The sequence below is a fragment of the Dendronephthya gigantea genome, unplaced genomic scaffold, assembly GCF_004324835.1.
Source record: "Dendronephthya gigantea isolate DGI-Jeju-01 unplaced genomic scaffold, DenGig_1.0 000020F, whole genome shotgun sequence".
Lineage (NCBI taxonomy): Eukaryota > Metazoa > Cnidaria > Anthozoa > Malacalcyonacea > Nephtheidae > Dendronephthya > Dendronephthya gigantea.
The window spans coordinates 155078-177798 of NW_021163030.1; the positions used below are offsets into that span (position 1 = coordinate 155078).

The following is a 22721-nucleotide window of genomic DNA, read 5'->3' on the forward strand; positions in this document are numbered from 1 at the left end:
CACGTCGAACGAATAAATTCGCCTAGTGGAAAACGAGCTTAAGGCTCCGTTCACACGCACGGGGTCGGACCAATCAGTTCAACCTTGCTTAAATTCGTCTTGTTCAGGTGTTTACACAATAAAAAAGGAAGAAAATTTGACCGGCTCTTTGTGTTTACAGAAGAATGCTGGACGAATCGAGCACTGTTCAAAATTCATCCGGTAATTCCCCGTGAAGGCAACTTATCAAATTTAGCCACGCTTACTACCTCTGAATACAGTGGCGGACGTGTTTTGGAAGTAGCATTTTGGTCGCATCGAATGAAACCAATCCAGTAATTAATTAGATTAATTAGATTAACCTTCATTAGCATCTCATTAGCGATATTAGTCTTAGCTTCATTCTACACTAGAGGCAGTAAAGGCAGTTTGGTCAGACCTATGTCAGTCAAGCCTGGACCAAATAAATGCGTAATAAGGTAATTATTAGAGTACTATATAACTACCAGTTTATTCACGGGAAACCACTGGCAAAACCAGTGGCCTCCAACTCGTTTAACCACTACTACTTTTAACTATTCAATTCTATAATATTGATTGCGTGATAGTAGGACGAACCAGTTACTACAATATTATTATACATTTTATTTCCCCTGCCAGATGAATTTAAATATGCTTATGTTGTTTCCGCTCTAACAGGATATACTTCTAGCACCTCACTGAACTTGTAGTTTGGCGGTGCGCTCTCCTTCTACAGTATCTGAAGTAAACTCGAGCTGCGAAGACTACACAAAGCAGGGTAAATATAAGAATTTTTTCATTCTTGTTGAAATTTAAGGTAATAATATAACGATGATCAGGAAACCTGAATCATTTGCCGTGCACCGAATTATTTTTAGAGACATCTTGTTTAATTTTAGATTTTTTGATTGAGCTGGCAGCTTTTTAAAGACTTGAGAGTTGAGTTGAGGTAACTATATATACCGCGCATTTTTACAATTGTGTAAATGTGTATTAGCTGCATTTTGTGAAGTATTCGGTCACGCAATTGTCACGTCAATTTCGACTTGATGAAAAACAGCCTTAAACATCAGCATCTTTCTTGCTCCGAACCATCTGTAATGAAATGTATTTATTAACCTCAAATTACCATCATTTAATATTGCGAAATCTACACAGTTTTTTTTGCTTCGTCCGCAAACGAAACGAGCTTTCAAAATTCCTTTTCGGGCGTGATAGGGTTAGTGCAGAAAGGGTATATAGGCATATAAGGGTATGTATTTATCCTCTCTTAAAAATTTCCAGGGATGCAAACTTAAATGTTTCCGTAATCGATCTTGAATATTTTATCTCAAGAAAATATATCACGAACGCGAACAAAAGGGGCCTATTTGCTTATTCTATATTGTTTCATTTTTCTATTGTATTGTTCTCTATATTTTATGAATATATGCAAACCTTTTTCGTCGTTTTTCTTAGCAAACTAAAATTCTCATTGCCCTTTCTTTCGTGCACGAAAACTCAAAAAGTAATAAAGCTAACTTGATAAAATTTTCATGGTTGACTTTAAAAACAATTGCCCGGCTCGAACCTGAACCTAAAGTGCTGTATTGAGTGTATTCCGTCTAAGTAAAATAGCGACTTTTTATACTTTATTTTAGATAGTTCGTTGAAGTTTTATATTTATAGCCTTATAAACGCTTAATACTTCAAAAGTTTTTTGAGGTTCAGCTCCCAGGCAAAAATATTTAGAACTAAATAAAACTAATTCTGTCGTTCTAGCGTTAAAACCTAGTTTGTTATCGTGTTCACAAAAATCGTGTATTCTCCCGGCACCATTGGATGTGTCTGGTCTGGGTAACTATAGTGATTGAAGATTCCAACAGGTCTTTTTTCACTCAGAGCAACTTGGCTTGCAATATGGCATGAAAAGATTTTTATAGCTATTTTTCAAATTAAAATTAAAAAAAAAATAATGTACACCATCCTCATACCTAGGGTCTTTAGAAAGTATAGAACAGCGAAATTACCCTGGGTACGAGGTTGGGTGTACATCAATTTTGCACGGGAATGTCGTCGAGTTCTTTCACATATTGTAGCTGAATCTTTCGTATTAAAATTATACTATAAATTTCCATAGAATTATTGATAGTCATTGATCATTTCAATTTAGGATGAAGATATGTATGAAAATATTCATCATCCTTCTATCAGTCATAGTACTTCATATAGCATACACTGATAGTTGGGGCGTACGACTTCCTAGTCCTGGACGTATAGTCAGGAGCACAGTGAGAGTAGTAAAAACTGGAGTGAGAAAAGTTGGAGAAGGTGCAAAAACTGCAGTGAGGAAAACTGGAGAAGGGCTTAAGAAAGCAGGTGAAGGAATAAAAGAGGCAACGAAAGTTACTGGAAAACATCTTTATAAAGGATTAAGAGCGACTGGAAAGGCTTTTATCGCAAGCTCAAGCTTTGTTTCAGATATATTAGATCGAGTATGTATTGATCAGCATTGTATACTTATTTCTATTAAGACGTTTGCACAGGATCGCTCAGAGGGCGTTGGGGAGGTGCAATTTGCTTTGGCCCCAGGTTTGCAGGACACACCTATGAATACTATAGGAGTAGCAAAAAAATATTATTTGAACTTGAAGTAATGCAGTATAATATTGTTTATTATTGTGAAAACTTCGACCCCTAAAACGAAGGGAATTGCATCTGCAGAACTTCAAAGCCTATAATTTTCTTGAAGAGGTATGCCCTGGAATAACCCTAAAAGTGCTCTATCCCTAAAAATAGTTTTGCGAACGCTGCCCCAAGCTTCGAGCATTTGGTTCGCACTACATTTTTCTACATGAACGAACTATTTTATTTTTGTGGCATCTTTGCTGGGGGGTTGGGTCTAAAGAGAAATAAGAGAGTTTGTGAATTTTGTGACCCGGGTAACTTTTTAGTGGGCTCTTTCTGGAAGGGTACCCCTCCCTGTTTAGTGTTTAATCACCGAGGTTTAAATTTAGTTGATTTTTAGGTAAACATAGTCAAGTTTGTTTGGAAAAAACTTGGAGGCTGTTGTACATTTGACCGCTCATTATGTCGCGCCAAACGGGAATACGAAAGGATTCAGAAGAGATTAAAATATTACAATAAAGATATCGATAAGAAATGGAATGAAGGTATAAATAAATATATATTGTTTGAATTGTATAAAACATGAGAGTAGGAAAAGCCGGGTACAAAGTGTTTATCAATCATTTTCAGCTCCGTTTACCCGCGTTTTTATAAATATCAATCTTAAATAACAGTTTGAATCGGTTTGGTTATGTGGTGTACCTTGCAAATATTAAACTTGATTAATTGATGAAAACATATATAAAAATTATTGATAAACACGGGTTTATTTTTAAATCCCTTCTTATAATTGTTTATCTTCACTTTCATAGTTGAAAGAGTTTATCAGTGGATAATAAAGATAAATGAAAATGTGGAGGATATTGGTTATCACGTAGAAAGATTGACTTCCGGTCTTAAAGATTCTGTGGAGCCGTTACATCCTCCAATGATTGTTCAGTACAACAATAAGATGAATTTGATAAAGGTTATTTTTAATGATCTTTAAATTTGCCCACGAATAGTTTTCTATTGTCTGGTTTACCTTGCTTACTTTTATAGAAAGGGCAGGGGGGCATTTTGCCTCGGGCCCCAAACCTGAAGGGGCCGCCGATTTGAGAAAGGACCTAAAACTATTTCAGTTTAGGCGGCCTCGATCATATTCGGCGGAAAAATGGCAAAAACGACCATGGTCGTATTTGCCATTTTCCGGCGAATATGACCAAGGTCGTATTTGCCATTTTCCCGCGAATATGACCATGGTCGAATATGACAAAGGCCCCAAAAAAAAAATTTTGCCCCGGACCCCACAATTTCCCTCTGCAGTTCTTATTGTATTAATTTTCCTCTGTTATTCCTTTCTTTACCGCCTTTTTCAGCAAGATGTCAAGTGGAAGAATTCATCTGTTCTGCATCTTACTCGGCAAGGTTTGAACATCCCAAATTATTTTCTGTTCTTTAAAAAATCGTTCAAGAGTGTCCAATCAATTTTGGCGCAATTCAATGTGAAAACGTGTTTCACATGTCCGTCAAAACCTGTAGAACAATAGGATTCTCGATAACGAATCCTATTTATTATTATTATTATATATGGCTTTTCATTGGTTTGTAATAATAGTCTTTTTCATTGCCGTAACTGGCTTGCAGACTCCCAACTTCACGAAGGCTTTAGTGACTTTACTAGAAAGTTATGTAACTAGAGTGGCAAAATGCAATGCACTCTGGTTCACAGCGGTTTTATGAAATATTTTATTTGGACAATTATATCTTTTAAAAGATTTTGCACAGCTTTGCAAAATGGTATAATGGGGGCTAAAGTCACTTCCATGTCTGCAGAGCCTCAAGCACACCGAAATGCATGACATTAAATTAGCACAAAAAAATACCAACCATGCATGCATGCTAACTATTTATTCTTCCAGGAGTGACAACGTTAGTTCAGATTGAAATGGCCTGGCAATGTCCTAAAGTTGCAAGTTCTGTTCGAAGTGGTTTAAAAGATCTCAAAAAAGCCAGAGATAAATGTGTAGCCATCTTAAGAGAAAGCAACGACTTGCTTCGCTTCTTTGCAAAGGTCTGATGTATGCATGTATATATCAAAATAGAATGTTTGAAAATGGACAGCAATATTTGTTTTCATGTTAACCATTTACAGTATATGCAATATGCATATTCTCTAATGAAGTATTCTGGGTGAAAAAGTATTACTGCATGCATGTTCATTGTGAAATCATAATCGTGAAACGCACTGAATGAGGATATCAAATTATTGCAATGCTTGTTGCATTCCAGATTCTTGTTGCAGTAAGACACTTCTTAGTCCTGCTTCGGATAAATTCTCGACTTATGTGTATATATTGTACTGACTTTATATAGGGTTGGATACAACTGAAGTCCGCGCTATCATCTCAAAAATTGCGAACACAACTTGAAGATATCAAAGCTCTGTGTAAGGATATACAAAATTCTGGATGTGTGTCTACAATTGAGAAATACCTTCGTCAAATAACGAATGCAAATTATGGTGCAACGTTTGGACTGCAAGGGGATATTATAAACATTTTAACCGGGATTAAATATACGTTCTCCTGTCTTAAAAGAAAGCAAAATGTGATTACAACAGTAACAGGACATTGTAAAAAAGGAAATGAAAATTTTAATACAGTATATCGTCAAGCTGTTCAGGATTTCTTCCCAAACAAAGACCTGTGCACAGGACTCTCAGGCAAAGATTATACAACCAAAGATAATGTTTTGAAATCATTGCGTATTTCGGCATTTGAAGAAGGTTTTTATTCCAGTTGTGAGTTGAATAACAGAAAGGTTATAACGAAAACATGTTTAAACTACAGTACTCTGGCAAGTACGTATGATTTACCTCCACAAGAGAGTTCAAGACTTCTTCAAGAATGTAAGAAACTTATACCAGGTCGACTGGGTAAGTATACCCGGATGTTGAATATTTCTCTTCTAAATTTTACCAAAATTCTTATCTCTTTGCGCTGGAGAACATACGGCACGTTTAAATTTATTATTGCCAAGTTTTCAACTCGATCTTGCATTGATTTACAGTATGTATCCTCGAGCATCAGCCAACATGAATATTATAAAACTTAATTATAACGCGCACAACCTGCACCTAGAACAATATAGCTATAAAATAATATATATATTTATTTATCATCAGTTCTTCTTTTTCAGGTAAAGTTCGGTGTACTTCTACAACTTGTAAAAATGGAGGCAAATGTCAAGAAAAGCTGGGTGGGTATGTATGCGCGTGTGCCAAAGGTTTCGAAGGACAAGACTGTGAAAAAGACAAAGGTAGGTATATTAAACCTATAAGACAATCTGCGTTTACGCTGTCATTATGGTAAAATACTCCGCTCAAAAAGATTTTTAAAATCTTACATATATATATATATATATATATATATATATATATATATATATATATATAAATTATATTATGTATAATTATAAATGAAACAAATTTGACTAGGCATATATTCACTGATTATACTAAGGGCAGTTTATCTGGAGTGCTGCATTTTGTGTTACAAAACTATTTAGTAATAAATATGCTTAGTGAGTTTGTTGAGTTTACTTAAATTCATTTTATTATGCTCTGGATATTCATGGAACACTCCGCCAAATATTTTTATAATTTTCATTCATAACACGTAAGGATTATCACACCAAGTCATAATCCTTACCTGTTATGAATGACATGAACTTACTCTTTACTAACACCAATAAGTTTTCTCTTCAAGGTCAGTAATATTTTGTGTTCACTTCATCCTCACTTTATCCTATTTTTTTTTTCAATCAGATAAATCTCGTCAATGTCGACAACATATTTGCCAAAATGGTGGAAGATGTCAGCAAGAGCAAAATTCTTACACGTGTTTCTGTGCTCAAGGTTTTGCAGGAAGACATTGTGAATCTAAAGCAGGTCAGTTTCCTCGCTCATTAAATTTCCTGTTTTTTTTAAATGTTGTCATTTTTATTAGAGAGGCGTCTAGTGTTGATTCACTTCGTAAACGTTTAGAATACGTAGCGGTAACAACTTATTTTTCACCAAACTTATACAAATGTAGAAATGCGAGCTTCAATGATTGGCAAAATGGTTAGTTCTTTTTATAATAAACATTGCATCACACATTTTAATTATGACCATGCACTAAAAGGTTTAGCCAGAAAGAATTGGTGGGAAACTTCATTTTCTATAACACAGCTACAGAAGGCAGTAGCGGAAGTGGTGAAAACGAAAGTGGTAGTGGAAGGGATACTGACGACGATAGTAAAGACGGAAGTGAAAATGAAAGTTATGATGAAAAAACAAGTGACATCAAGAACACCAACGACGGGGATGCGGATGCAGAATAAGATATATAATAAACAAGCACGATTTCATTTTAAGACTGGTCTAGCCTTTCCACAAAATTGCTATAGAGAAATTGACGTTATATACCCTAATAATCAAGCAATGCTGTAATCACAAATATAATCTTACATGCAGCTAAAAAACTTAAAGTGGTGTACATTGTTTGCATTTCAAATTGCATATCTAGCGTATCTAGTATAAACAAGTGCTTTATCAGAAAAAAATATTCAGCAGAAAACTTGGTGTTAGAAGAAAAGGCTACAAAACATCACATCCTAAAGATATAGGACTGAGGGACCCAAACCTGAATCTAACTCCGCGTTTGTTTTATTCTTATGTTTTAAAATTGTATTCTGCTTGATCTAGATTATCCTGCTTGTCGTTATGGTAATTGGTGGGGAAGTTTTGACAGAAAAGGATGGTCAGTTTGTCCATCATCAGCGCCATATATCGTTGGTTTAGAAAGGTCTAAATCAGCAAGACCGCACAATGACTTTATTTATCATCTTGAAGCTGCTAGATGTTGTCAAGGAACTATTCCGTTTATCAATGATAATCAAGATTGTGTTGTTGCTGACTGGGTCGGAAGTTTTGACAGGTATCGTTATCATGATTCTTTAAATTCTGGATCATAAAACTATTTCGTCTCCTGTTTGTCATACGCAACATGGTAGACAGGAATTACTCCAAATCTATATTAACTAAGAGGAGTCTTGTCATGCATGTCTTAGATCGAAAACATGGAATTTGTGTCCTCGTGGTTACTATTTGGCCGGGCTTGAACGAAGTAATGGTGGAAACCTGCATAATATTGAGAAAGCGAGATGCTGTAAACCAAGAACACAACCATTTATATACAAAGATTGCTATAAAGAAAATGTTTGGGCTAAATTTGATCATCATAGAAGTGGAATGGTTTCTTGCACAAGAAATGGATATTACATTACTGGACTTTACCGATCACAATGTGATTTACTTTACTGTATTGAAGAATTCATGTGTTGTAGTATGCTTTCGTCTGTTGAAGGTAAGTATACTACCATGAATATATGCAAATGTGATTTCTACCATATATAATTTAGCATAAAATGGCAACCAACAATACATTTGTATATTTACTTGTTACATAGATGTCAGAGTGTCAAAACTTCAAGTGCGGAGTGAAGGATGCAATGATAAACACAAAACAGTACGATGTGGTCTCGCTATTATTCGTATCGATGGGAAAGATTATTCTAAACATGGTAGAGGATATAACTTTGTTGTCGTTGATGGTTGGACAGGTACCGGACGGACTTAGATTCACTTTATTTTATTTCATTTTATTTTATATTTACCGGTAGAAAACTATTAAATCTCACGAGTCTTCCAAGGAAGTGTAGCCTTGTAAAGCTGAGCACGTCTAAATGACCGCCTTTTTGACCGGCAAGGAACTAATATGATCTAGGATTATGGAAATTTTTCATTGACAACATGGTTTCTTTTATTCTTTTTGTAGGAAAGGTTGAAAATGAAATCTCTTTCGATACCCACGCTAATGTTAAAAATGTTAACAAAATGATTAAATTTTTGCAAGGAATCGCGTCAAGGTTAGCTACATATGAAATATAGATTTTATAGATTTCAATCTGCTTAACAGAACATTCTTTTCTTGCATCTCTTCTTTAAAGATTACAACACTTTCCTTTTCCAGCCTTTATATTGCATTCTAATTTAACATGATTGATTGTACGAGAGTCATTGTAACGAAGTATTTTCTTAGGGATTGCAATGGATTTTGCAATAGTTCGTGAATACATTTTTTTGGTATCTTTTAGTAAAATAGTTCTCGCGGCAATCCAAGACGAAGGAAAAGGATCTATGACTTCTGAAGCTTACAAAGCATTACTTGCCATTGGTGCTACAGAACCCATGAAAAGAGATTTTAGAGGTTCGTTTGCATTAATCGGATTAACTGGAATACCAAAGCCTGGATTTGTCAAGCAAGTAAGTAAAAATATAAAATATAACTGAATTTATTTACATAAAAACCTAATTGGCCTAAGAGTCTTCGTCAGGTGATCATGAGTATAACTACCCTTGAAGACTAGCGTGTACATTGCCAGCCTGACGATATTGTTGCGCTATGCTAATGTTTGCTTTATTGCTGATAAGCGTTTGTTGATTGTAAAAGCAATAAATTTCTCAAGAAATGAATAATTTTACAGGTTGATAATTTTCAAGGCAAGGGACCAAGTATAGTGGAAAGATTAATTACAGTTCCATATACAGGTAAAATAATTATTTGCGATTTATATATACAGAGCAAAATAACTGTAAATGAATGATGGCAGTAATAATACTAATAACTACATAAGACATGGGTTTATATATTGTACTATTAAGGTTTCCAGTTGCATGCAATTGGAACATGCATTCATGTTTATTGTTAGAAACGATCATGCAGTGATAGTTAGGAAGATAATTACTTCTAGACCCGCGGGAAGGCCTAGCTGATGTATGAGATAATTAGGCTATGAACTAACAGCTTACTGAATGAAAACGATATCTGTCGAGTCAAGAAAAAACTTCTAGACGGGTTGCCTATGTTTTAACTCTGCAACTTATCACTCGCTGCGCATGGCGTTGATAAACACTTGTTGTTTTTACAGACAGTGGCTGTGTTAGCGAATACCGTCACAAGTGTCATTTAGTTCACCTGCAATCATTTTTCACCATCAAATTCAGACTTCGATTTGGGCGTTTAGATTTTATTTAACCAGTGAACAATGAATGATAAAACACCACGTACTATCATCTTATTCTCTTACGACTGAACATTATATTATTCCTTTTGTTTGTAGTCTGCCCTAATTCCCATGAACTTGGTATGAGAAATGGTGAAATACAAGATTCTCAAATCTCAGCATCTTCGGAATGGAGCCGAAATACCGGAGCAAATAATGGCAGACTATACTTCCGAGCACAACGTGGTAGGACTGGGGCGTGGTCAGCGAAGGTCAATGATGTACACCAATGGATACAGGTTGATATGAAAAAAAGCATAGTAGTTCTTGCGATTAAAATTCAAGGCAGGGAGGATTGTTGTAATCAGTTTGTAAAGAGTTATGCTGTGTATTGGAGTAATGATGGAAGAATATTTCATCCGTATAAACAACACGGGCAAATAAAGGTATGTCGGTCGGCGATCGGTATAATTCCTAATGAAATTTGACCAAAAATCTTAGAATAACTTGTGTCTTATACCGGCCTGAATAGTTCAAGCTGAGACACATAAACGTGTACCGTTGCACGTATGTGTTTTTTTTTGAAAAAAGATTTTTGAAAAAAGATGTTCACCGTTTTTCACCGTCAATTTCTATATCATCAGAGGCAAAACTTTGAATTGACAATTTATTTCATTTTATATTTCACTTAATTGTGTGCTAGTAAATGACGTCTAGCCACTACTAAACTCAGTAGCCACTGCAAAATATTTATGGCGTTCCCCCCAACTTCAAATTAGCAAAATACTTGTTTTAATGTTAAATAGGTATTCACGGGAAACAAAGACAAAGGTAGCGTGGAACAACAAATATTTTCTCCGCCAATCATTGCTAAATCGTTCCGGATTAATCCCAGATCATGGAATCAGCATATCTCGCTTAGATTGGAGTTCATTGGATGTTAAAACTTTCTTCAGTACAGATTATGAGACCAGAATGATTGTTTGAATAATATCTCGAATATGCATGCATGCTGGAGGTATACTCAGCATAATAGGATTATTTACTCAGGATATTTGCATCATGACGGATGGCACAGAACGTTCATCAATCATCTTTGCATTTTGATTGTTTCTTAAACTGACTGATGTTATAATAATTTAATTACTTTATATATACTGATATTATCAATTTTTCAGTTAATTAATTGCGCAAAAATATTTAATGAGTCTACTTCTCATAAAAAGATTCATAAATATCTTTCAGGGGGAGTTAAGCCAGGTTTTGATTACTCGCAAACAGTCGGTTTGTCACTCATGGTACATAAAAAATTGTCTGTGGGAAAAAGTCTATATTATTGATCGGTATTGGACTTCACTGTCTTTACATATGAACTTCTAAGAATCTCGAGTTTCTGAGGTAACTAAATAATCTTTGTCTGAGGTAATATCAGGAAATAATACAATGCAAACGTATCCACGCTTCGTATAGGAGCTAATTGCTGGCCCTAACAAGAGCCTTATAAGAAGGGCTATTTTAAGATAATCCTTATATATAAGGAACAGTATAGTTTGTTTGTAGGAAAAGTTCGTACGAAATAATGGGAAAATTACTAATAATTCCACACACAACTTTTACTTCTCAACACAACATTCCGAGAATCATCACAAGCTAGGTTAGTCTGGTTAGATTATGAATGTCTAGAAAAAATATCTACCGACAGTCATTTTGGTTTTTGCCACGATTTGTTGAAATGAGAAAGTGCAAAATCCGATGATCATAGCTGCTGGTAATTTTATCACGGCAAGTAATACGGCATAGTAATATTTTTTGGTTAAAATTAGTTTTTCATTAAAAGAAAATGAGTTCTATACTGAGTCTAGATTCATACGGAAAATTCTTACAATGGCGTCAAAATATAGCAATATACGAGATTCAGAAAACATTTCTCAAATTTCAAAACATTTTTACTCTCAACGACAAATTAACAGTTCGATTTTTCACACTTCACAACTCGTGCGTGAAAGTCGTACGCACTCGACAAGATATAGAGTAATCTCTCTATATATGACAAGCAGATAGCTACCATGCATAATCTGCAGATAGCATTGAGTCAATATACTAGTATTTAATCAATGCTAGGGTCATATTTTTACTACAATCATAAAAGAATAGTCAATGGTTGCCAGGGTTTCTATAGTAATTTTACCAAATAAGTACATTGTCAAATTAGTTGAAGACAAGGCGAATACAAAGATATTTTTGAGAAATTCTGATTTTAATTAATGAATGTGAGTAAGATGATCTCCTTAGTCTTGTTGTTGTGAACTTTAACCATGTGAATAAAGTGTTTCTGTTAGCAGTTCATTTAATTAACACTGGAAGTATTAGTTTACAGGAAGCAGTGAAAAAGTGACATATAATTTGACACACATAAGAATAGCCGGGAATCGGTCGCAAATTATGCACCGAAAAAACGCACCTTCATAATATATAATTTCATTAACAACTTCCAGGTATTTCAGTAATCCATATTTGGAACTCTGCATGTTTGAATTTGTTAATGACCGTTATGACCTGATGGGTAGTTATAGTATTTGAGTTCGCCAATCATAGACAAACGAGACGCAGTGAAAGTCTTTTTCATTGGTCTGCGCTTAGCAACCATTTGATTACAGGATCACATGAGCAGAACAAATTGTGGACAGATTTATAAAGACAAACATTCTTTAGCTGCTCGTACAGAGTTAAATCTGGTCTCCGAAGCGGATTGTAGTGGATTGCATAAACAAACAACCAACCTTTTTTCTTTGGCTCTATTGAACGCCACATTTTGATGCAATGAGGTAAGCTTTATTATCATAATACAACTTTCAGATACTGTACGTAGGATCTTTATAGGAATGTACACCACTTAGCTACTTAAATTCCATACAACCCGGATGAAAATACCTTTATATTCCTCAGAAACAATTTTTACATATTTATACAAGTATGTAATTTTGCGCACAATTCTACGCTTTATTTCGTCTATTCGTGATGCGACATCTGCATACTGATTAAATTCATTTATAAGAATAGATCTAGATTAACTTGCTCGCGATATATAAAATATTAATCTTTCTTTCTTGTTAGTCAAGAAGTAAGACAGTTTTGCATATTTAAATAAAATCTTCTTCTGATCTACATCAATTGATTGTTAACAATAATATGCATGATTAGCGTGCGTCGCTAAATACCTTGGTTGATGATAAGATTTCCACGAGCGGGGTACACAGAATACACAAAAAATGTATAACTAATATATAAAACGTTATATGCTTCTAGTATTTGTCATATTGCGGTTCTAAATCGTACGCGAAAACAACATACGTATACGTCAATTTCGGTTTGTACAGGAACCTTGACAGACTGTAGTATACTCGCTGAAAGAATGCAACCGTATCAACACAACACTATTAATTTAACGGATTATAATATTTGGGTGATAATTTGTGTAATTAATACTTGTGTACATCATGAAGACAAAAACCATAAAGTTGATCGTAAAATATAAATGTACCAGGTAAGATCCCTATCAGCTGCTCGTATATATTCGGTGTTAAACTCAATCCTTATAGGGTGAGATAAAAATTTAGTCTTGGTTTTATCTTCAAGTGGCTTTCAAAATAAAAGTGTTTGGACAAAGAGGCTAACAAAGACCATGATCACATCATTCACATTCTACACAAAACTTGCCGTCGGCGAGTTAGTTATCAATATTACATGCGTGGGTATCTCTTGCATGCGTGGGTAAGCCCATCTCTTGCATGCGTGGGTAAGCCCATCTCTTGCATGCGTGGGTAAGCCCATCTCTTGCATGCGTGGGTAGGCCTATCTCTTGCATGCGTGGGTAAGCCCATCTCTTGCATGCGTGGGTAGGCCTATCTCTTACATGCGTGGGTATCTCTTGCATGCGTGGGTGACGCAAATGGGAATCTTTCGACTGGCCCTTGTTGCTTTTCGGCGTGTGGCCCGATAATAAAACTTGGTTGAAAGACGAATTAATGTACTTCAATTCTTGTTTTAAACTTTTAAAATGTGTGCAATTTTGATTATGACGGGCCCACACCAAGCGTAAATTCGATCTTGAAAAAATATTAATAATTTCGCGGCTTCTCTGTCTGTAGGACTGTTGGGACGAGGGGTGAGGATCATAGCCTGTCAATTTTTAATAAGCAAAAACATGGGTAAAAAAAGGCAGCAATTATAACTCGCGTTCATTATCGCGTTGCCTAGTTTAGCTTAATTCAACCGCTGGCCGTGTAGAACTCAGCCTCAAGCGTTAATTGGTGTGTAGTTGGTATGAAAAATGCATCTTTCTGACCTTTTCTGACAGGGATGGGAAGGGACAAACCTTTCTCTAGGGAGCCTTTCTCTAGGGAGCCTTTCTCTAGGGAGCGATCGGCGCGGGCAGCACTAGAAATTCGGGTAATGCCTGTGGAGGAGGTAGTCCACGCTGTCTAACAAAGCACATGCACATCGGAATACAGGACAAGTGACATGACAGAAGTCATTTAATAATCAATATGAAAGGAATGTGGTATCCACATCCGTGAAAAACGTTACAAAGTGAACTATCTTTTGCGCTCATTTGTCAGGCGCATCACATCTTCTGTGATTAAACTGTTAAATGAAGGGTAGGGTCCGTGGGTGCTACCAGTGTGTAACCAGATTTAATTGATACATTTTCTCCACGAGAGCCAGTTGGGTGCACATAGACAGCCCCTTCTGATTTTAATCATACCACATTTAGACCAGGGGGGGAGCTTAACCAGATTTGAGCAGCAGATTTAACCAGATTTTATCACTCCTTCTTTTTACACGTTTCTCATTCCGGGTTTTAAAGATTCCGGGGGTTCTCATTCCGGGTTTTAAAGATTCCGGAGATTCTCTTTCCCGGTTCGCCGTTCTTGATTCATCGTTCAATGATTCTCAGTTTTAAAGCCTAGCCGTCTGACAAGACAGGTGTAGCCGTTTGATAAGAAATAAAGTGATAAGAGAGAAAACAAACAAATGTTGAAATATAAGTTTACAAGGAAAGCATTGCTTGTAATGTTAATTGCAATCATCCGACATGTGTCATTATCAGTATCAAATCATCTATATAAAGGTAAAGGGGCGACCTTCTCAACATCTCCGATTCTCCCAGATAACTTATTAATTACCCTCTTTTTATAATTATTATTATCATTATGCGTGAGATGATTTTGAAGTATGAAAAAGAGTCTTGAAGTATACTGCGGTGCACTTTTCTTCTGAAAGTAGATTAAATCATTTGGACTAAACAATATACCTGCCTCCAAGAGATTCCTGAACAGACTTCAACTGATTTTCTTTTCTGAAATTTTTTTCACTAATTCTTATAAATAGCATTTAGACACCCACGTTTAGTATCTCAATTTGAGCGATTAAATTTTAGGGTATATTATGGGTATATTATGGGTATATTATGCGACTAAATTTTAGGGTATATTATGGTTATATTAGAGTATATTATGCGACTAAATTTTAGGGTGTATTATGGTTATATTAGAGTATATTATGCGACTAAATTTTAGGGTGTATAGCACGACGGGTGGAGCAAAAGCGAAGCCATGCAGTAGTGACGAAGGGTTTGCGCAAAAGTTGTCTATTCCCACGTGACTGATATATACTAGTACTATGTGTATATTTGTATATGTATATATTTTCCAACTGGACAACCTGGGGATGACTGTCCTACATAGGAAAATTTGCTGGTATGACATTCTGGCGATGACAATTATCTTGAAATCACTTTTAAGAGCACTTTTACTGCCGTTGAAATGGAAGTGTTGATAAAATATCGCATTAATTCAATTCCTCAAGTCGATCAATTCATGTGAATTCAAATTTGTATTTACTTCCAGTGTGTTTCCTATTGGTTAATCGGTTCTGAAACGAAATTTAATTGGCTCACCTAGGCGTAACAGGAAGTTGATCAATTTTCTATCAAATGAATTGATCAAAGGAATTGGTGCAATATTGTATCAATACTTCCCTTGCAACGACAGTACCATATATTGAATTCAAAATCTTGCTCTTCCATGCGATGTTAAAAAACTTAAAGGCTAACTAAAATTCTCGTTCGTGACACTTGTCCTCTTTCGACCGGCGGAAAAAAGAGCTGGCGCGTGATGAAGTAGGAAATTGAACTCATTTGTTTTGTAGTCAAGTATATGGCCAATAACACACCAATAATCGCGCTAAACGCCCGCGCGAGGGTACTAATTCCGTTTGGAGATTAGGAATTACACAGGGAGCATAGCGGAATCCAATGTTGTGCAAATTCTATGCATGCCATGGGGTGGTTTTGTAACATTTGTTAGTTGATGCGCATGCGCGAAATTTAAACGAGGGAAACTGTTAATCAGCAACCTACTGATTGGCTGAAACAAAAATTTATATTTCAACAATAACGTCAGAAATTTAACTGCTAATTTGCAAACTTTTTCATAAAACTGTTTTATGAACAGTACACCAAATGAAATGGGAACAATAATAACAGATCCAATGAAAATCGTCAGGAAACATTTGTCAAAAACAAAAAAGGTTGCTCTTCAAGACTGAACAGCGAAAAAGAAACGATTTTCAATCTGTATAAAGCTATGAAATGTTTTAAACCGGTACGTGTCTATAGTATAGTTGTTTATTCTGTGTTTGCCTTTAGAAAGGATGCAGGTTTTTGCAATATACCTGCCTCCAAGAGATACATGAACTTGATACATGAGCGTCAATCGAACGTTAATTGAAGGGGACCATATTCATATATTCTGTTATGACAAGCTGATTTCTATTGCAAATGAAATTGTTTTCAAAACAAATTAGCCAGGCTTATGGTCCCCCTTAATTACCGTTCGATTAACGCCAATGGCTCGAATCCCTTGATACGTCGTTTTCTAAAGACATAATTGACTATGAAAGGCTTTTACACCATCGCTTTAACTTTCAAAGGGCTTTTGAAGGCGTAAATTTAAATTTTAATAGAAACTGTCGCTTCAAAATCATGTCGAAAAGTGTGACGTTCTGTACTTGAATATTTTGTACTGTTTTGATGTTTTTCTGAAGCATCAAAGTTTGAAATTTTAACAGTTAAGCTCGAGGTTAAGCTAGCTGGCAGGGTGTATAAAACGCCTGCAGAAATGGGTGACGTTAACTTCAATGTTATGACTATATTTTCTACCCTGACACTATTGAAAGAAATATTGGTTATCGATGCATTGTCATTGATTCATTTCATAATAGTTATAGCCAATCTAGGAGTGGCTAGTCCAGGATATTATTTCTTTGGTTGGAAACAGCGAGAGGTTCTGCAGGCATGTATTTCTAGTATTATATGCAGTGATTATCCCACGAAAAACATCTCCTCATATGAGTAAATACACTATTGTAATGAAATAGCTAAAGCTCGTGTGAGCGGTCTAAGTTCCTTGTTCCTGTGATAAAGTACAATGGTATCATTGGAGGGTCAGCGATAACAAAAAAGATCATAAACTATAAAGAAACGCAAAATCAGAGAAAATGGGATGAATAAAATAATTTATCCAAAATTCATGTGTAATCGTGGTGACGTTATCGGGTCATAAGATTGACCTGCATGTACCATTTACTGGTATGTAAAATCATAAACGTTTTAATAGAACTGAATATAACTGATCCCTGTACTTGTGCAAAATATGTCATTCAAAGTCTCTATTGAGACATAGCTACGAAAACCAAGGCAAAACTCAAACCCATTAGTCATTACTATAGTTAGTGAGTAGTGACAGAGATAGCCAATCAGTCACAAGGCGTTGCCCACACTTTGACCACAGGAGCATAAAAGCATGTCAATTGTGTTATATATCAAGTGTTATTATTTGGATGGGGATAGTTTATTGAGAACTCAGTAAAACACTCGTAAAACTCATACGCTACAACATCCGGGGTACGGTGCGCGTATTTTCCGTATGTCACATTTAATTTAGAAGTGGCCACTGGGTTTGACATAACAAGTTTCAAAAATTTCCCGCTATTTTCATTGTTGTTGTTGTCAAAATGCGAATGGCCTTTCGTATATATATTAACTTTGGAAATACAAACGAAAACACTTAAAAGTCATCTTTAGATAGGCAAAACTTATTCTACTTTCATGTTTAGGCTATAATTAAAAAATATTCGCTTTTATAATGGTCTTTTGCGGTTTATTTACTTGTCGTCTTAGTGTGTATTTTTGTCATTCTGAATTTAAGCCCGAATATTAAACAGAACATTAAACCGGTTACGAGAAGATATGAAATTTTGTTCTCGTGTGAAAAACAATATCTCACTTGAACGTAACTTCTTGCAGCCGTATGATAACATATATAGACCAAAGGTCCGAAGCCAAAGGCACAGGGGGACCGAAACCGGTGTGAAAATTAAAACCAGTTTTAATACAGCAGATAATTCGTCGTAATTCACAAGTCGTAATTTGTTGTAATTCAGTTTGCATACTGATATGTCGGATTTCGCATAGCAACGAATTACTGTAGTCAATATCAAGTTTCCATCAAGTCATTCTATTTTACGTAGAAATTCGACAGTTATATGCTCCTTGAATACAATTAAACGCTATTCAAAATTCCCGGGAACTAAACTTTTTTGTGCTTTGAGAACAAAGTGAGATTCTTTGGAAAATATCTTGGTATGCTTTTTTTATATTATCCCATTAAAAAACTAAAATGAAAAATGAATAGATCGCATAGCAACATTGCCAACAAGCTAATCTCACACGTTATTTGCGATCTACGGCTACGCTAACTTAAGAGGTTTGTATTATATTACACCTGATTTCTGTGGAATGATGAACAGCCAGGGCCCAGGTTATCTATCGATTTAATATCAATGTATTTTAAATCCTACTCAGCATTTAAGATAACTTTCTTGCAAAAATAATGTGAAATTTGAAAGCCGTGAGTGTAACGGGGATAAAATTGTGTGTTGGGTAACACAGTATGTTTCACACTTACACATCTAACTTCCGAGTATACACACTTCACAAATATATATTCATATTACTACCCCATTCCATGCTATAAGGTCATAATGAGGTGCAAGATAGACGAAACGAAGGTACATTTACAAAGGTATATACACACTTTTGCGTTCCTTAGTGCATGTTAATATAGGTCTTAACCTTGCATCTACAGTATCTTAACTAAAAAACCAGCTCGCATAAATATGTTACTAAATGTTCTTGGATAAAATAGATTGAAAAAATCAATCGCACATATTCATTTGCACGCTGTCACTGTAATATCTCAATATCTTATCAGCATCAGCAATAATATTGTTCTAATTTCTAAAAAAAACAGCTAGAGCTAACATGCGGTTTTCACAATATGATCAGTTTGAAAGACGATCTTAACTGTAGCTTATACCGTTGTCAACTGATGACTGCATGGTATTTAATTCATCATGACGAACAACGACGCGGCTGCTCGAGGAAGTGTATTACGATACATAATATAATCAGGATTTCACAAGGAAAATTTTTTTATGGAATTTAATTACTCTAACAATGTTTTTTTTTAATTTGTGTTAATAGTATTAGTTGATAGGTACCCCGCGTATATTGGTATATTTCTTCTGAAGAACAGAGACAAAACAAAAATAACAAAAATAAATATATGCATCATAGCCTATATATACCTTGTGTAGATACACGAACAAATAACATATTGTTTTTCGCCATGTAAATTACAAGAATAATACAGTTAATGCAGTGTCTGCTGTATAATTTGCCCTTCAATGAAACTCCTTTAATACGTCGCAGAGATTTAAGCCCGTTCTTCACCAGGCAAATCTGCTCGCGCGACGCAAAGCGAAAGCGGAAACCAGTAACAGCCGAATTCATAATAGAGACGCAAAACTCGTCTTAGACGGGAAACTCATCGAAGACAGGAAATTCGTCTGATGTAAATCCTGTCAAAGAAGGGTTTCTCATCCGAATTCTCCCGTCTAACTTTTCCGTATAAACAGACGGGTAAGTTGGACGAAAATCCCGTCTGGACGAGAAACTCGTCTTAAATTCGCATTTAGACGGTATATCCGATGAGTTTCTGAAGTTTTTGTAAATTAACCTTGCCGTCTAAGATGAGTTTCCCGAATTCGACTAATGTTGGTCTGTAAAAAATAGGATTCTACCTACTTTTATAAGTTTGCGCGAAAAAATTCGCCTTTGGAGGAGAAGGGATTTCAGTTTGACGATGTAAGAGAGAATCGCAACTCTTTTCACATTGAAACCATATATCATTAGCATTGTTCCGCGGAACCTAGCTTGCGTATAAATAGGTTTATTTCAAGTCAAACACGGCTCATTCCGTTGCTATCAACTTCTTAATATGAACATCTTATAAACAAGGTAGTTATAACATGTGTGATCAATGAATGCGCTTACACACTAGGCGCAGTAGGCGGAATATTACGCACGACGCGGAATTCTTCTTTCATTGTTCGTCAAGGCTCACGCAGTTTAAAACTTCCGACTGTCGTGACACAGTCTTGCAAACAATTTAATCACGGATTCTGTGAAATTCTAAACATTCCGGATTCATCGTTATTTTCGCGGACTAATTGTTTCAGGCAGGAAGATTGTATCAGTTGCAATCACAACATCACCCAAGCCCAAGGCGACATGCCGCCTATGAAATGCAAGACACTGCACGGTAGTCATAGAATGTAAACTAGGTTTTTCAGTTTTCACACCACTAGGGGGAAAAGACATGAACGACAAAATTATTAAGAAACAAGAGTATTATGTACTAACAAAAAACATCGATTAGCTAGTTCCGATGATTAGATTATTATCAATTCCGACAGTTCGTGACTTTATGGTTGTATGAGAAATTCGTCACTTCAAATATAGATTGTCACATCAAAAAATCTTACTGGAGGAAAAAGGTTTTCTTGGCCAACTGATGAGCAACTTTTAAAATGTTGCATCTCACTGGTGAGGTATGTGGAGGGCAGTGAGACGCCAACATTCCTCCAACAATTGAATGATGCTGAAAGTATCACTGGTCAACAACAACCACAACAACAACAATTACAGTTTACACCAATTATTAACGAGATCACAACACGTGGCGATGAGGGAATACCAGCTGGCATCTTTTCAGGGAGCGTTAGTGAAGGTAAGTGCACTTACAGCCATTAAACGACATTCTTATGAGATATAGACTTGCCCAAGTCCTTCTCTTAGTTTCGCGAATGATTCATGTACGAAATATGAATAGCTATCAGCGAGGTAACAGCCTGAGGTAGCTATTAGTGGAGTTGAAATCTAAACCTCGCTCATATCTTTCTCATTAATACGACTTAGTGTTTCTGGAAAACAATTACAGCTAAATTAGTAAAGGTTGTTTTTTAAAACTGTTGACGGGTTGTAACATATCATGTGCATCTAACTCAATTAACTAATACAAAACAGGCTGTTAAATAATTTGGACCGTTTGTATATTGTATAGTATGAATTGAAAAAGGTCATGCTATTTCAAATCTCAAAACACCCCCGCACAGCAAAGTGCCGTATACAAGCCAGCCCTTGTAGTGATTTTGTGGTGATGTTTAATATTCAGTTTTCGAACACAACCATCTCAGTAAAGCTTGCTTGCATATAATTTGGGTAAAATACAACCTTTTTCAAATTTAATTTAATGTTAATTAGAGGTGAAAACTTGTGTTAGATACAAGAGTCTATAAGTATGGAGAGGGGACTAAAGAAATTATAAAGATCAAATGAGGATTTACCTCGCACTAATTGAAGTGTCATCCATATGTGCCGGAATAACTGATGCATTTCTAGTAGGGAAAGTTCTGTTTTGTACTGTCCAAAATTTTTCTTAATAGCATTTGTTTTGAGCTTTTCCATGTATGTAATGACTTGTAGATTAAAGTAAAATAATAGGGCCATAAGAGCTGTTTCCAGAGGCCAGTTGTATAAAACTCTTAACTATATTTTGCATATCAATTACGATTTTGTGGCACTTCACTCGATATTTTATAAAGGTTTTAAAAGGGTCTTAATTTCGAGTGGAGTCATACACAACTCAATTCAAGCCAGAAACAGTTCAGAAAAATTAGTCAACTATCGATCCTCTGTCAGGAATCTAACCTACGCTTTTGAGATGCCGGTGTAGTGCACTTGCCACTGAGCTACTATACAGTTAAAATGAAACTAGCCTTTTATACAACTTGTCCCAGTTTTTTAAGTTTTTATTTTCTTTGCCTTGTTTTTAAAGAGACGACTTCCCTGCAATTTTATGATTTTCGGTGCGTTTGAACTGACTTCAACAACTTGGAGAATCTGAATTTCTTTTGTTTTTGGTTTATGAATTTATAGGAGCGGCAACCAGTGGTAAGAAAGATATTAAAAAGCCATCAAGAAGTAGGTAAAGTTCCTACTTTATCTTGTTTCTGTGTGCATTTTATGTACTTTTCCATCAGCTAAAGGCATTTGTTCACCTCATGTAATATAGACCAATAGGTAATATGTAATATTTATTACACAGGAAACCGCGAAGTTAGTTTATGGAAGTTTCTTTACCGTTTGCTGGAAGCACCAAATTACCAACTTATTCGTTGGGTAAACAAAAGAGAGTTTGTGTTTCGTGTGTATGACACAGCTGGTCTGGCGATGCGCTGGGGGATGGAAAAGAATAACATACACATGAATTACGACAAAATGAGTCGCGCAATGCGTCAATATAAGCATGGTGAAGTACAGAAGGTTCCTGAAACGAAGCTTACATTCAAGTTTGGCGATGTTGTGGTGAACGAAATTAAGAAAGGAATAATTTAAAGACAGAACAGATAAAAATAAATCAGACAGTAATTTTTAAATAAAGAGCATAAAATTAAATATTATTACGTGATTATATAATTAAAAGGTGATTTTGATAATAAAATATATTACAAAGAATTCTTGTCTTTTTTGGAAATGGAAACATCCACGGGGAGTTACA

At 35.5% G+C, this 22721-nt stretch overlaps 1 protein-coding gene and 1 long non-coding RNA gene across 3 annotated transcripts; both read left to right on the plus strand.

Moving 5' to 3' along the window:
• Positions 1–223: 223 nt before the first annotated feature.
• Positions 224–10878, plus strand: LOC114521564. Its single transcript, XM_028542037.1, has 19 exons — positions 224–458; positions 679–778; positions 900–949; positions 2153–2474; positions 3008–3152; positions 3420–3574; positions 3966–4014; positions 4509–4660; positions 4963–5524; positions 5788–5907; positions 6416–6538; positions 7337–7568; positions 7702–7997; positions 8101–8253; positions 8469–8559; positions 8788–8956; positions 9178–9241; positions 9814–10142; positions 10503–10878. The coding sequence occupies exons 4-19, from the start codon at positions 2154–2156 to the stop codon at positions 10638–10640; spliced, it is 3099 nt and encodes a 1032-aa protein (XP_028397838.1). The 5' UTR covers positions 224–458; positions 679–778; positions 900–949; position 2153; the 3' UTR covers positions 10641–10878.
• Positions 10879–12405: 1527 nt separating this feature from the next.
• Positions 12406–22641, plus strand: LOC114521578. Of its 2 annotated transcripts, none has more exons than XR_003686811.1 (4): positions 12406–12521; positions 20624–20891; positions 22100–22148; positions 22269–22641. It is a non-coding gene; the product is annotated as an uncharacterized LOC114521578 (long non-coding RNA). The 2 variants fall into 2 exon arrangements; XR_003686810.1 differs by having other exon boundaries at positions 22100–22144.
• The last annotated feature ends 80 nt before the right edge of the window (positions 22642–22721 follow it).